The sequence below is a fragment of the Diadema antillarum genome, unplaced genomic scaffold (assembly GCF_040938485.1).
Source record: "Diadema antillarum isolate AM-2024a unplaced genomic scaffold, OU_Dant_1.0 seq00000053_RagTag, whole genome shotgun sequence".
NCBI classification, from domain to species: Eukaryota; Metazoa; Echinodermata; class Echinoidea; order Diadematoida; family Diadematidae; genus Diadema; species Diadema antillarum.
The window spans coordinates 726,363-743,472 of NW_027271161.1; the positions used below are offsets into that span (position 1 = coordinate 726,363).

The window sequence follows — 17,110 nt, forward strand, 5'->3', positions numbered from 1 at the left end:
AGAGGGATGGGAAAGAGAGAAGAGGTTTATTACACAAGAGCCTAGGGAGGAAGGATCATCAGCAGTCCAAATGTAAATTGGTGTTATGTGATAGCTTCTATCGATAACGTGATTCAGTTATGGACACTGAGAGTGTGCAGCACGGCACCACTCGGCAAGATGCACACGCTGAATATAATTCATTGAGGATGGTGTTAAAGGGATTGTGGGTGATCCCTCTGACTAATGTCCATTTGCATGCAAAGATACTGTGAAGAAAAAAATAGTACTAATATTAAAGATGCTGAACACTTGTGATTGGAAATTGCCGGTTCGGGGTTGGGAAAATGAAACGTGGAAAGATTTGTATGGCTCCAGCCTATGCCAACCTCACTAATTGGAATCAAGCGTGGATGGAGGAGGAAATTATTATGTATGATGTCAGTGGAGTTCAATAAATTATATTCCTTTGACCCATGCACACCACTGGTATTTATTCATCCATGAATTCTTCATGAGATCTGTAGGCTACCAGACAGATCTATAATGGCTACTTACTGTCTTCTGTTATGAAGTCATCAGAAATTGTTGGTGACTCAGATTAAGACCCGCACAGTGGTCCATGAGCTCACTCTTTCATTATATATTTTCATTGCTTAAATGCATTCTTGATTGATGCCCATTTGATTCCTGGATTACATACAGCCACAGTTGCGATGCAGTTCAGTGCAAGGTTATTTTGTGATACTTATTGTATGTATGTGGCTGTATTTACATCTGATTCAGTTGATTTGTTTTTTGTTTTTAAAGCAACAAAGTGTCTTTATTGCAATGCATTTATATATACATCAGAGATAAAGTATGAGCTATTTGAAAAGTTTAGGCATCAATTAATAGTTACATCATGACTCTTGGTACCTGTGAGTTCATAAACATCAAAGAATTTCTGGTGCATTTGTATAATGCAGTAGTGATGAATCATTGACTTATCTTTCAAATTGATAGAGTTATGTGCATATCAAAAAAATGCAATTTGAACAAAGTTCCAAATATATCATACGCATATTTCTAATTCCTGCCTTGCCTTGTTTAGAACCCACCACCTTCTTGAAACATATGGATGATATAAGAATGCCTTGCGTGAATAGAGAATAGCATTTCTTTTTTATGATAAATTGTATCATACGTGTATCCAAGCTTGTGTAGGTTGCAGGGATTATCCCACCTTGAATTTGTCATTTTGTCATACCACTGTCTATCATCAGACCATCCACACATCTTTGAACCAAAGATACAAAACTTTTTGTGCAGCTGAACAGGTGGCACAATGTCGTACTGACGTTTAAAGAGTTAAACACACTCTGCCGATAGTGGCAGACTTTTGCAAAGCTCTGTCAGTCCTTATTGGTTTTGATTAGAAGGAGGTGGCCCAAATGTACGTCTTGGTGCTTGTGGTCACATGTCATACAATATTTTACAGGGGGATGAGTCATGTGAGTAAACCACCCTACCCTCACTAAAAACATTCTGATGGTGCACTCTTTACCAGACTCAGTTTGAAATATGCATGAAATTAAGCAATGGATCGGAAGTAGGAGGACAAGAAGCAATAAGATGTAGGGAGTTAGGGGTAGAGAGATGGCAGATGAGATAAAACGAGAGCTGGGATGGTAGCAGGAGAAGATTGAGAGAAGGAGAGAGGGATAGGTATATTGAGAGATAGTACAAGAGACTTAGAAAAAGATGCAGTAAAGCCAAAGAGACTGCATGTAGGAGGTATTGAGAAAGAGAGGGCCAACAGAGATGAAAAGAAAACAGAAGCGATGGAGAGAAAATTTGAGATGGTAAATGAAGAGATAGAGCAAGTGACATATTGGCAAAGAGGAAACATTTATACAAAGACTCTTGGAGGAAAGGAGCCTGGAGGTAGTGATGAAATACAGAAGATAGGGGAATATGCTTAGAAAGATGAATTGAAGATAGGAAAATGGTAAGTAAATGGATAGTCAACAGACAAACAAGGACAGACATTAATAATTCAAGATATGGTTCAGGAGAAAGAAATTCATAATTGATATATTGGGATGAAGAGACCAGGAGAGATATAAAGAAAGAGAGGGAGATTGTCATGAAAAGAAAATGGGAGAGATATAGAACAAGAGGGGAATCTGGTTAATGAAAGGATAGAGAAAGAGAGAGAGAGAAACAGAGTATTAGAGATGGAGAAGAGGGGAGGGAAATGTCTGCATGTGTGTGCACCTATGTGAATTACCAGGATAATACAGGAAAGTTAAGTATGATCTTGTGTGTGATCCACATTATGTACAATGACAATATCACAAGATGAACAACAAAACTGATCTCCCTCCCTCCCTCTCTCTCTCCCTCTCTCTCATCTCTCTCACTATGAGGCCCATCATGTCCCCATAGTTCATGCATTACCGCTACATGAAAAACAGATTGAGTTTGAAATTGATATTCCATCAAATCTCCTCAACATTGAAAGTGCCTGTTGCGCAAAAGAGAAAAATAAAAGAGAGTAGGGTTGTGTCAATCATCAACATAAGAATTCATGGTCAATGACATTGTGGTATAAAGTTTTCTTGGCCGTCAGATGTAAAACATTTAATGAATTTTATGATTTGGTTGGCTTTTTTCCATGGTTGGCCAGCATCAAAGAAATGAGGGCCTTGTGAATCATACATTGTCTATGTAATGCCAGTGTGGTCACAGCTGTAATTACAGCCTCAATTGAATCTCTTTGGTGAGATTACGAGTTGAGGCATGCTCTAATTTCCATCCTGAGCCTACTTGCGACAATTCTTCATTTACATGTATATTAGTATCAAAATGGAAGCTTGATTTACATAATAGTGTATTGATGTTGCAACGCGTATAAGACTATTATACATACCACACAGCTGCCACTGTGCTCTGCCTAGATATCAAGTGCTGTGGGTATAACTTAAGTAATCCTGTTTCGTCTATTACCTGTCTTTTGCCCCTCTCAATGAATGATTTCACATTCAATGTAAAGCCTTTTTTTGGTGTGTGTGTATCAGCTGTGTGTTTTCTTTACATGGATACCCAGTAGGTCAGGCTTATGATGATCTTGTGTGCTTTAGAATGACTTGCATATCACGTAAAAAACATATGAAGAGTTTGATTGCTAAGCAAGCATAGATATTTCCATTTGTGTCAATTTGAGATATGTGCAATTAAAGTGGCTCAAAAACAGTGAAAATAATAAGATTACATGGAATATTTGTCATCGTAAGTGAAAGCACATTCCTTGTTATCTAATAAATGAATTATCATAGAAAGGCTCAATTTTGCTCTGTTCAGATGATGGAATTGCTAAAGATGTTTAGAAATGATGCCTAACCTGTTTTGTGGTCACACTCTTCATGATGTCAGTTGATTCATTTTTGTTTCTTTTTAGTGAAAGGTTGGAGCTATCGAGAAGGAAGAAGGATGATGACACCCATGCTCCGTCCTCTTCTGGTGCCCCAAAATTCTCCTCCCCTGCAGCACCCATGTCTGTCCCAGCCCCGCCCCCATCCTTGGTGGGTATCATACGGAGGCCGGATCTTGCCTTCCACACCTTGCAAACCATCCCCTTTGGTCTCATGGCCTTCCTCGTCCTGCGCATGAAGTTTGTCTGGACCCCGCAGATGTGCGTCCTGGCAGCGTTCGGCGTCGGGAATGGATCGCTATGGCGGTGGCTGCTTGGCAAGCTTGGATGCAAGTCAGATACAACTGTGAGTTTTCCATAATCATGTGGTTTCTTACCCTGTTCTTAAAGTGTTCCTTCCGCAGTTCCCCAGAGAACTTCCAATGCCCCCAAACAAGATTCTTTTTGCCCATTGACAAGAATGGACAGGCTGGTAATCTGCCTGCGCAAAAGCAGTCATAGCTATACACGTTCCCCTTTACATGATCAAATGCATGACATTGTGCAATTGAACAATGCGAAATATCGATTTGGCGTGAGCTATGACTAGAGCTCAGGTGCTTGTGAACTCATTTGTTATACACTATAAGGAAACCTAAATGGGGTCAGCAAAAGTCAAAATCTAGCGAGCTCAGCCTTGATGGCTACATAATCTTCAGAATACTAATTTCGTAGTAAAACAAGCCCACTACTACATTAGAAAAAGGTAAATTAGACAGAAATCACATCGTTTTGATACAGAAGAATGGATATTGATAGAATCAGCTCTAATCTTTTTATCAAAGTCATCTTTCTAGTCAGTGTAACACAAATTAACTGTGAATTAAGGCCCCAAATGGAGACATTTTTGTCTAAATTTTGAGAACCTTGTATACCAGGTTCCTGTATATGAGTTGACCCCACTGTAACGTGGTATCCCGTAAGGAACGGGTTAATAATTTATATATCAGTAACTAAAACATAATGTTATAGTGAATGATTTGTAATGCTCTTTGCTGGCTTTCATGCTAGGAAATGTGTTGGTCAAGGTTACAACACACCTTGTGATTAAATTCAAATTGATTTCCTACATAATGCAGTATAGATGGATAGGAGAGTATGCCAGCATATTACAATACTGATGTTTTTTACCCCTATTCATTTGTACTACAATTGTATTTTGGACCACTAGGTGCAATGTGTTCGTCATGGTGTGGCAATAGCCCTGATTGCTATCTCATTATACAGGGTAAGTGTGGACACCATTACCATATGTCTTGTATGGAGTTGATTGTCTGTTTTTCTTTTGTTTTTTTAATCATTAGATGAGAAAGATATGCAGATTAAGTTGAGACTGTAGAGTGAAATTGCAATGAAAAGTGCAATTCACTCTGTGTTTTAGCTGCCTTTGATTGGCAAAATCAAAACAAATACAGCAGAGATGGTATCAATGAAATTAGACCTGAAAGAAGAAAGCCATGAAATATTGAAGTTTCCCTGGTTTTCATGTAACAATGCTGTGAGTAGGAAACCACACATCCAGATCTGATGAAAGATCATGTTATTCCCTATTGTTTTTTTTCGTTGATCACACTCAAGTCTTTTATACACATTCCATGTTGATATGGAATCAAAGAATAAAATTGTATCCCATGCACAAAATTATTCCTGCATAATAACCTGAGGGTGATTACTTTTTGCATCTTGTACATGTGTGTGTCTGATTCTACTTTATTGATTAAAGTCACTATGAAAATGGTGTGAATTGCATTCTAAAAGCAAGGAAGCTCTTGTCATTGTTTCATTGTGATGCTTTGAAGCACATTGTTACAAATTGAAAAAAGAAAATCTTGCCAGTGTTTTTTTAATTTAAAGTGGCATATGTTTTTTCAGTGCCTAGCTGTGTCACTAGAAGTCAGTGTCTGATGGTTTGCATATGAAGATATATTTCATGTTTTAATTTCAGAGCCATTTATGAAGTAGAAGTGTTTCTTTGCTCTTCTTTAGCACCTGAAATCCTGCAGACAGGAAAATGCTTTTTTTTTTTTTTTTTTTTTTTACATATCTTTAACATTTGCTGTGTTGTTTGTCTCATCTCATTTTTTTTTTAATATTAAATTTCTGCCTGTTCTCTGTTTGTAATGTTTAAACAATGGGGACAGTTTTTGACATGACAAAAATGTGCATTACTGATTTCGAAGATGCTACCAGGTAGCTTTTGATCACAAATCTCAGGCTGTATCACTCCTTTTGAATCTCTGTGCATTGTAGTGCTACCCAGGAATATCATACGAACTGACAAGCCTCAGGGAATTCTATGATCCGGACACTGTGGAACTCATGAACTGGATCAGGTTGGGCAAACCTTTCAGTTATTCTTGCTTGGACCATCAAAAACTCATAGACTCAAGTCATGAGCTGTTTACTGCCATCTACAATGTATTTTGAGTCATAGGGGTCCATGCAGGCAGCAATCAAAACTGTTCAGGGTTTACTGCTGATTTCTGTGATATGTTTTATCAAGGATGTGAACAGTGTGTAGCAGTAAAGTATTTTTTTTATGAGAATCATTCAAAAAGGAAAATATTTTTTATTCTTTAACACCTCTTCTTTTGTGGATCTATTTTGACATCTGTTCAGTTGGTAGAGGATATTTGCTGTGTCAAAATGTATTATGGGAACTATCTGCTGTGTGTAATAATGAATGATACATTGAGATATGGCAGAATTGAGATGAGGGCTGTGAAAGAAAAAGAAAAATTGAGATGTCTGGCTATATATGTGATGATGGTGTGATAGTGCAGTACTGAAAAAAAAAAAGCAATTCACTTTTAAATCTGGTTTAGATTTTTGTAGACTTTCCTTTCCAAAGGTTGTACTCTTTTGAAGATGGTCTGAATTATACAAGAACAAAATGTTGGTGTAGCTAGTAAAAGTGAGAGAAACAGTTGCAGTAAATAACTTCTCTGGGCAATAGGGCTAAAAATGTCTGCTAATGTTGACATCCAAGTAAACATGTCTTATTAGTGCAGATTCGTGGGATATTGTAAAAAGAAGTGGGCAAGGTTTGTACTAAACTAAGACAGGGCTTGACCTTTAACTTTATTTTCTGGTGGTCTGTTCAGGTCACTAAAATCTTTGAATCTGAAATTTTTGTGGCCCAAAAAAAAGAAACTGTAGAGGGAAATATAGAAGTTCATTTTGAACATTGAGCTGTCCTATAGGACCACCAAAAGAAACCTTTATTGGAAATTTGGTGGCACATCAAGTTTTGATTTCAGTCTAATTTCAAATTTAAGATCGTTAAGACTGCTAAACTTGAGCCCTGATTAAGATATATTGATTGTTGTGTTGACAGTCAGCAGACCCCAAAGACGGCAGTATTCAGCGGTAGCATGCAGCTCCTGGCTGGAGTCAAGCTATGTACCGGGAGGAGACTCACTAACCATCCTCACTACGAGGACAAGCGCCTCCGAGACATCACTGTGAAGGTGAGGGGCAAGAATTCCACTCTTAACTTGGAGGAATATTACGTGTTGGATAACCCTCATTATACCCCCATTTCACAGAGATTTTTTCTCATTGGCCACGCATTGGAAGCAAAGTTTGTTGCTTCCAGCCACCCTCTGAACTGTATCGGATAGAAGTGTGATGAATCCTAATTGGTTGGTCAACTATCAGGTGAATGTCAAACATGTGGCGCGTGATCTTCATTGGACAATCTTGCCTTTAAGGATCATTGCCCGACGTGTCTGACACTGACCTAATAGTTGACCAACACAGGTCAGATTCATCAGACTGGGATCCAGTACACTAACGGTGAATGGCCGGAAATGATAAGCTTTGCTTCCGATGAGTGACCGATGAGAGAAAATCTCTGTGGAATGGAGTATAAGATTGCCCTATCGAGTATTACAGTGGCATCGTCACAGATGATTGTTTCCATGGCTCCTCTGTGAATGCAGGCAAAACGATCCTAGGCAGAAAGTACATAGAACCTTCAAGCATGAGACGGGTGAAGAAGGCTCATTATATTTTACAGCCACTACTGTTGTATGATCATCGATTTTTAAGGAACCAATGCCAGTTTGTAATGAGTGGTTGAACACCACAACTCACATACTGTACATCAAAGATGCAGGAGAATAAAACGTGATGTACTGTAAAAGTGGATATTTTTCGCGCGACTAATTTTTCGCGATAAGCCTGGTAAGAAGAGTTTCACATGTTTTTAATTCCGTGGAATCAAGACTTCAACTACTGGAACATATGACAAGCAAAAATATTTGCGTGTTTTTATTTTCGCGCTAGTGTCTGGTTGCATGAAATGCGCGAAAATTTCAACACCATGAAAATTTTCACTTTTACAGTATTCATTTTTTCCCCGCTATTTAGCACAGTGTTACTTTTAGATCTCTGTGTGGTTTGTGTGTGTGCATGTTTGTAATGTAGGAATTTGAAAACACGATTCTGTCATAAACGTAGAACAATATGAGTTTTGAAATGTATAATGTCAGATGTGCCTGTCAGCCATATCTGGGCAATTACCCCCAGAGGACAATTACCCCCAGCTAAATACTGGTTAGTGATAAGGTTAAGAGTAAAGATTAGGGTTAGGTTTAGGTTTAGGGTTAGAGTTTGGGCTAGGGTTAAGATTATGTTCAGGATTAGGATTAGGATCAGGGGAAGGGTCTGGAGTAATTGTTTGGGGGGTACAGTTGTAATTGCCCTAGAACCCTGTCAGCTTGTATTCAATGAATGGTACTCATTTCGTTGTATCAATAATCAAACACATATGAGACTATTGTCATGGAATTAAAACAAAAGGATATCACAATAGTCACAAGATGTCACAAGCTAGTATTGATGAATCACATCGTCATAGATGTTACTGTAAAGACTGCTTTGCATATGGCTTTGATGTGAGCAAATTGCTGCTTTAAAAAAGGACAAAGTTTGCTGCAGTATCATTGCTATTATCAAGCTCCTGATTTTGTTGTATCTGTTACATTTGCAGCTTTACCAGTATTATGCACGCCGGAGTGCACAAGATGTCTACAACATCCACCAGGCAATCGGCACAGATTTTATCATTCTGGAAGACAGCATCTGTTACGCCAGGTCATCAGAAGTTGGCTGCCGCTTGCCGGACATACTGGACATCATGAATGGACATGTAAGAGGATTTAGACATCAAATAGGCCCTTGATCTATGCCAATGGTACAGCTCAAATCTTGTGTCTGTCTTGTTCTGTGGACTACTAGAGCCCATGAAGTGGAAGTAAATGAATGAAAGAATGATTTAACAAATCAGACTTAATGACAGTAAGAGTGACAAAAATTGTGGTTTTTCCATCGAGCAGCAAAACTTGAAAATTGTCATGAAAGTATGCAAAGAATCTTTCAGAGGTTCATGAAACTTTTCATACTTGGATATTAAAGTCATTGACTGCTGTGAAATCTTACTGACAGATGCAGACATGAAGCTACATTTCTTTGATGATTAAAGTTTATTTTCATTGTTATCATGTTATAAATACAGATTGTCAAATGTAATACTTTTTGCAATTTTTACTTCACAGTTGATAAATCACCTCCCAGTCTTCTTTCTTCTTCTTATGCAGCGTCATATGTTAACCTGTATTGTAGTATTGATGTGATTATGATAATTTTCGTGGGTTATCTTTAAGCAGTGCAGTGAGGTTCAGTCATCATTTCCATGCCCAACAGCTCAATTGTGCAGTAGAGTTTCTTGTTTTCCTTATTTTTATGCCTCCGCCACGAAGTGGTGCCGGAGGCATTATGTTTTCGGGTTGTCCGTCCGTCCGTCCTTCCGTCCGTCCGTAATGAATTTTGTGGACAAGGTAACTATCAAAACCTGTGGAGGTATCCTAATGAAACTTGGCATGTATGTGTATTAGGGGGTGAAGTTGTGCCTATCGACTTTTGGGTGCACATGCTGAAGGTCAAAGGTCAAAAGGTCAAGGTCAAATACATAAAATTTCACTATTTCCACCATATCTATTGAATGCCTGAAGATATTTTCTTGAAACTTAGTGTATACATGTATTACCCAATTAAGATTCTCTGGTGATAGTTTGGGTCATGAGGTCAAAGGTCAAAGGTCAAAAGGTCAGGGTCAAATACAGAAAACTTCACTATTTCCTCTATATCTATTGAATGCCTGAAGATATTTCTTGAAACTTAGTGTATACATGTATTACCCAATTAAGATTCTCTGGTGAAAGTTTGGGTTATGAGGTCAAAGGTCAAAGGTCAAAAGGTCAGGGTCAAATACATAAAATTTCACTATTTCCACCATATCTATTGAATGCCTGAAGATATTTTCTTGAAACTTAGTTTATACATGTATTACCCAATTAAGATTCTCTGGTGAAAGTTTGGGTCATGAGGTCAAAGGTCAAAGGTCAAAAGGTCAAGTAAAAATATTAAAACTTCTTTTTTTTTCTCCGTACCTTGGAAAATTGTTCAAGGTATCTTCATGGAACATAGTATATACATGTACTGACTGGAAGTGATTATCTAGAGAATGTAGGGTTCACGGGGTCAAAGGTCAGGGGTCAAAGGTCAAGTACAACACTTCAAAATTTTATTATTTCCCTCATATTTATGCAATGCCAGCAGGGTTATTTTTTTTTTAAACATTTGGTGTATGCTTGTGTAACCTAATAGAAATTCTCTGGAAAGTTTTTTTTTTTTTCTTCTTTTTTTGCCTCAAAGGTCAAAAGGTCAAAGATCAAGTGAAAGTGCTAAACTAACTTTTTCCTCCATATCTCGGAAGTGGCTCAAGTTCTCTTGAAACTTAGTACATATTATGCATGTTCTACCTGAAAGTGATTATCTTATGAATTTTAGGGTCAAGGGCCAGATGAAAATGGTAACAATTTACTATTCTGTTCAGAAATTGCACTTTTTCTCCACACCTGTACCTTGAAAATTACTCAATGCCTAAATGTATGAATGGGTCAAAGTCAAGTTAAAGTCCTTAAATCCCTAGATACATGCTCTCCTGTTCACCCAATTAAACATAGGTCAAGGAAGGTGAACATTCAACACATTTGTGACAAACTTGTCATTTCAATATTTTGCCAATTTTGTGAAAATGTAATCACACATTGTCCACATGTACTATCTACACCTATTAGGAAAATCATTCATTATGGCGGAGGCATACCTGTCGCCAAAGCGACATTTCTAGTTCTTATATGTCTTTTTCCGTAAGTAGACAGGACCTGCTTTGGGCTTGGCACCCTTCTGCAATGTTCTCTTGTAGTTTATTTGGTGTGGTTTTCCACGTTGTCTTCCTCCACCATGGGTTTGACAAGTGATGTAGCTCTTTAAGTCATCCAAGATGAATTCATAATATAATGGAAGTTGTCATCATAGTGTGTATAAAATTTTGTCATCTCCCCCTTCCCCTGAACTTCTCATGCTCCCACAGCTTTACAGTGGAGCTAACCCAGCTCTGGAGCCCAACCTGAAGCCAACCAATGCTCCCCGCTTTTGTGATGCTATCAAGAAGGGAGGCCAGGACTTCGACAGACTGTTCAAGCTAGTCTTTCACAACAGGACCTTCAGGTTATACCGGCTCTTAAGGGAAGGCGACAGTTGATCCATGGCTAGGAGCTACACTGTAGTGTCTCCAAGAACACCTTGTGGACATTAAGAACATCAGTAATGTGTAGAAATACCCAAATACAGAAAAAAAAGGAGCAAAATAACAGCAGAAGTGAAGCTTCCCAGAGTGTTTACTTCGTAATGCAGTTAGTCTTTGATAAGTTATGTCTGAAACACTTCTTGAGAAGTCACCATAGTACCCGGAATTGCTACTTGCAAGCTGTACTGTTATATGTTATCGCAGCATGTTGGTTTACAGTTGGCTTTTGGAAATATTCCATGATGTGGGTCACAAGGCATTACCCATGGGAACAGATGCCACCCTTCAGCAGTGAATGTTCATGTGTGTAGATGGTTTTGAATGCTCTTTCAGATCCCGATCAACTTTTTAATGTTAGAAGTATGTGAACATTCTACAGAGATGCCAACCAACTGTAACCTTTTTTTGGCAATTTTGTCACTGCTTTTTTGCCAATAATACTGCAGGTCTCATGGAAAATACTGGTTCTTCCAAATTGCAATAATACACATGTCTATTGCAGGAAAGGTAAAAATACTTCTTCTTTTTTTTTCCACCAAAAAGCATGCCTTTTCAGACCTCACAATATTTCAATGCTGTTTACGAGGTTGGCATCGGTGATTCTATGTCTGCTTGATAAAGGAAAATGATGGTTGTCCTTGGCTGTTGAATATGTTTACCTATATACATAAAAAGAGCATTCAAATGTCTCATAGTGTATCATTTATAAAAGGCTAGCAAGGTTATTAGAATTGTTGAGACCAGAAGATAAACACAAACATAGATATGATGGAACTTACTCAATTCTGTATTGTTGGTACGATGCCTAAAGATTACAGTTATTGCAAAAATAGCTTGAAAGTGATATGAATGAATTGTAAGAAGAACCTAGAAGTGTGCTATTGAGAACTTTAATGATCAGGGTATGACTGTGTTGCATTTATTTGAGGTTAACTACCAAGTTTGTTCCATGGTTGTATCAGTATACTTGCAGGTAAGCAAATCTTCAAGCATTGCTACAACCAATGGTTTGTGTGCTTAATCCTTGTGGAAATGAGAGGCTGAAATTATTCGCAGATTCACTTTCAAATGTTTATTATGGAAAATAGTAGCATGTGAAGGACATGGAATATATTACCAGAATTTTCTGTTTTCCATGAATTTCTAAAATATATCTTGAATTCACATTTTTGCACGATGCCACCAGAGCCATGGTGGAATTTCTTTTTCTTTTCCTGAAATAGGTTTATTGTGTTAGCTTTGTATTGTTAGTATTAAACAATATATTGATATATTCTCGATTTTTTGAACAAAGTTGTATGTACTTGGGGGCATTCACGAAAAATGCTTTGTGTTGTTTTGTATTTGTATATGTAAATATTAGATGGTTATTTCTGACAATGTTTGAGCTGTAAGTTCTTCATGTGATATATGCAAAGTACTGGTTGGCTTTCAAGGAGGATTACTGAGGTATCAGTATTAGTGTATGAAAGCAAGAGCCACATTTTGATCAATGCATCGTGTTTGTATCACAGAATCCTATGTGTGGCAGTTTTGTGCAATTTCAATCATGTTGTTCTTTTTTTTTCCTTCTAGCAAGTTGAAAGCAAAGTACAAATGTGTGAAATGAAAGAGAGGAAAAAATGATTATCACAGAACTTGAGCAAATGAAAGCAAAGTCCACCTCATGGTGAGCAAACAAGCTTCCAAAATTGTATGAATAGCAATCAAAATTTCAAGTATTTTTCCATGTTCAACTTGTTTTTGCTTTTGAATCGGGCCCTTTTTTTTCGTTTTCATCTTTTTCTGTTATCTTCACAACCACTACTCAAACCAGTCCAAAGCAAGAGTTAAATTTTGTACCATGATAATTACACACAGCTAATTTTAAGCCCTGTTTGTACAATAGTGGTAACAATGCAGTACGTTTGAATAAAGAGGGCTGTGTTCAAAGTGTATTATGAACTATGAATGTATGGTTGTTTGATTTCTATCAAAGAAACATTCCAAAATTAGATCAGAAGTGTTACACTAGATGTGAGCAGCTAGGGAAATTTTTTTTTGGTTGATGATTTGTTCAGTGCCACTCCCAGTGGGAGGAATATTCAGCAAAATTGTAGGTGATCAGTGTAATATATATTCCATATACTTTCCTGTGGTTTATTTTTTTTAATTTTGTGGGTTGACCAATTTTCATGAAATTAACAACAAAATATAGAAAAATAATTGTCTCCCAGAATCCAGATTAACTGAATTATGTTTCCAGTGTGCACAATTGTTCACTTTGTTTCGTGAACTGCTCTTGAAATTGTTCTGAAAAGAGATAGTGATTCGCAAAATGTTATGCTTGTGAAATGTATGCTATATACATGTACAGTATGTTGACTGATACAGGCTCTCTCTGAAAGTGGTACAGACATCCACACCAAAGTTTGATTGCAAATAATTTGTGGGTTTGTCTTTTGAAGACTTCAACGTAGAGGCCCTGGAATGGAGGAAAAGAAGATTTGGGTCAAACTTAATAGTACTTTGTCAAAAGAAATGCATTGTTTTGTCATGCCACCATTATCTACACTTTCCTCTGAATGTGTGTTGTGGTAGATGTTGGTAATTTTTTTTCCTTGTTGGCGATACAAAAGTTTAGGTTTGGAAACCTGTTTCATGAAAAGTATGTATGCCATTGTCCTGTAACAGGGAACTTTTGTCTGTTTTTGACAGAATGGTCTGTGCAATTTGTATTGTTATACTGTGTTTCACCGTTGCAGAAAGTGTTTAAAGATATTGGATTTAAATGTTGGATGTTTTAGTTGTATTTAATGAAGTGCCAAGTTCTATTAATTAAGGATATTATTGTTCACAATAAATATTTAATTGTTTGATTCTGAAATCCGCACGCCTGTTTGTCTTTCATATTCAGTGTCTGTTAATAGTCATTAACCCAAAGACGGCAATCCGTCGCAAATATTGCTTTCCACACTCAAGACCTTTGCCATTACAAGGAGATTGAGTGCTTTCTGTCATATTGTTAAAACACTGGAGCTACAGTCAACCTCACCTTGAAAATCGAATCTACATTGTATTTGGACTGAAGAAGTAGCTTCAACTTTGAGAAAAGTCGACTTACGAGGGATTAAAATCAATAGAATATAGCGAGAAGAAGACATGAAAAGACCTCCGACTTAATGGATTATTCCACTTCTGCGAGGTAACGCAAGGTTGACTGTATCTCCCATCACCAGTCACCAATGGAACAAGAATCTTACCTTCTTCCGTAATTTGCACAACTCCGCGGTTACACTATACATACATGATAAAACATATTTAGAAGGCACATGTACAGTTGGGTTTATGAAGGTTTAATTGGAGAAAGCACATTGCTAAATATAGTGTATACATGTAGTTTATTTTGTAAAGTAACACATTTCTTTGAAGGTGGGAAATGAATGATTATCATAAAACTACACTGATCGCAGTCCGCTACGGATTTTCTTGCCCAAAATTCACTCGTCAATCTAATATTGTAAATGCAGTAATTTTTGTGGTGCATTAAAGGGTTGATATAGTTTTGGTTTGAAACCTGGTTTCAGGTTTATAACTTTTTTTTAGATGAGATAAAATGAGAAATCTCTTTTATGGAATATAAAAGAGCACATAATTTCAAGAAGAATTCGATGTTCATTTGATGAAAATTGGTTTTGAAATGGTTGAGATATCAAAAACAAAGTGGTCTGAATAAAGGTGGGACACAGCTTTTATTTGGATCGCCTTGCTTTACTGTGTTTTTGGATATCCCTGCCCATTCCAAAACCATTTTTCATCAAATAAACTTTGAATTCTTCTGAGAATGGCATGCTCTGTAAATTTTCATACATAGTTTCTCTGGTATCTCACAAAGTTCAAAGCTCAATCCTCATCTCCACCAATACTATAACATCCCTTTAGTGTTCACGTATTTTGCGGTACTTTGGCAAGCGTGAATTCTAATACTAGCAAAAATTCCTTTTCAATCTTCTCTGCACATTTTGAATGTGTTGACAATTGCACAACATGAATTGACGAACCCTAGAATATGTTTTTGAGCACCAAAAAAATTATTTATGTGAAAATATTGACATTTACAGTATATGTGTTCTTCTATACACAAGGTACAAAGAAAAGAAAATCATGTTACAATGTACTTGTGGTTGTTTCTCAAACTTGCAGGGGGCTTTAACTCAGTGTTAGGTGCAGGTCATTTATATTTCATTGCAAAGCAAGATGATCATCACATTTGGTGATGCACCATTGAAGAAATGAAAGTACTTGCTGTGATTATTGTACAATAACAAATTGATACCAAGAAGAGCAGTAGACCCCTACAGCCTTTGTCTGGTTCTTTGACTGATTATTACTTTGAACACTTGCATGACATACTGAATAGTGGTCAACAAACACATCACTTGTGAAATGCGGCAGCTGAAAGTGACTGCAAAGTCAAATCACCCTCACCTTGATAATTGCTCACAGTAACACAAAACCTCACAAATGACTGCCTTTGACTGATGTTTACTGATGTGTGATTGGATCTTCATTTTAAATGGCCATGAAAGAAGCACAAATATGCTCAGAGAGAGGGTACTATGTGACCAATGGTATCTAAGTCTCCTCCAGAGGTCCAAGCAACGCGGGTAAAGGGTCCTGCGCGAGTGCACAACCGCTACTGTCTGTGGACTTGAACCAGGACCTAACAATTGAGAATCTATGGTATCCACCGACCCACAGCAGAGCCCTGGAGGAGCATGCAATCATCTACATGCAATCAACTTCCTACGCAACCATTCTGATTGTTGCAAACACAGTTTATACAAGCTGACAACACAATCATCACGGTAATGACAATTTTCAAATAGGCCACAACAATTATATTACTTTAAAAAAAAAAAAAATCCACAGTCATAAATATCCATGTCAATGGACTGCATGGATTTTCCAATTGATTCAATTCCCCCCTCCCCGACCCCCCAGTAAGATTAAAAAAGTTCAGCATTAGCATGCAGACAACTCGATCCGTGTGACATTGCAGTCTAACATGCTCTGTTTGGTTTGATTTATGCACCATGTTTTAACACATATTTATAACGTATTTATTTGTCTCATCATCAATGGGTGCAGACATTCTTAGTGCCACAATAGTACTTCATCGCATGCATTTTACGTATTTTACATATGTTATTAGTTCACATTATTATGATCCTTGTGCAATACATTGCTTTGAATTCACGTGCCATCATATGATTTCTTCCGATTTGACTCTGCAACAAAAATCAACGTTTCCCATCTACACTTCCTTCTTATCTGGCAAATTATGATATGAAATACTGACTAATTGTTTTTTACATTCGATAGTAAGCATGCTTTAAAAAACTGACATTATATTTCATTTGTATATGTTCGAATAAGTATCTGCTTTTAATATTCTGCATGCTATATTGTTCTTTTGTGTTACTGTTCAAAGTTCATTTTAATAATTATCACTAGATGTTGGTGTTGATTAACATTAGTATTGATTATTTTTCTATAAAAATCAAAGGAATTATACCATTGACGCTTATAATATATTTCGAATGCTGATTGACTAATTGAATTATTTTTTACTGTTTACCTGGCCTCTGTTTAACTTATCCAATCTGATATTTCACATCTTTTGAGTCAATGTACGTTTCAACCAACATTACTTTTTTTTGATGCCTCACTTACCCGATATCCATTATTTTTTTTTATTTGTTGTCTTTGTGAATGTATTTTGTATGTATGTACGCATGTATGTTTTTTATTTTTAGTCACTTTTATGTTGTATATTATATCATTATTTATCTTTATTATACAGTTGCAATAGGGTGCACCTTACCCGACAAGCGTTTGCTTCTTTATAGGTGTCACCCAAATGAATCCTTGTAATATTTACCTTGTTTTATATCCGAAATAAATGTGGATTGAATTGAATTGAATTGAACACCATGCCAGATGTTGCAGATGGGCAAGCAGCTTGACATGACCTAACC

General features: G+C 37.0%; 1 protein-coding gene across 1 annotated transcript in view; it reads left to right on the forward strand.

Moving 5' to 3' along the window:
* The window catches only part of LOC139725639 (protein C-mannosyl-transferase DPY19L3-like), a 46,234-nt gene extending 34,734 nt beyond the window's left edge, over positions 1–11,500 (forward strand). Inside the window, exons 11-16 of the mRNA XM_071636730.1 lie at positions 3,422–3,740; positions 4,605–4,661; positions 5,684–5,766; positions 6,771–6,903; positions 8,430–8,588; positions 10,875–11,500. Coding sequence (XP_071492831.1) covers positions 3,422–3,740; positions 4,605–4,661; positions 5,684–5,766; positions 6,771–6,903; positions 8,430–8,588; positions 10,875–11,045 — 922 coding nt within the window. The 3' untranslated portion in view covers positions 11,046–11,500. The remainder of the gene's footprint in view (positions 1–3,421; positions 3,741–4,604; positions 4,662–5,683; positions 5,767–6,770; positions 6,904–8,429; positions 8,589–10,874) is intronic.
* Positions 11,501–17,110: the final 5,610 nt, after the last annotated feature.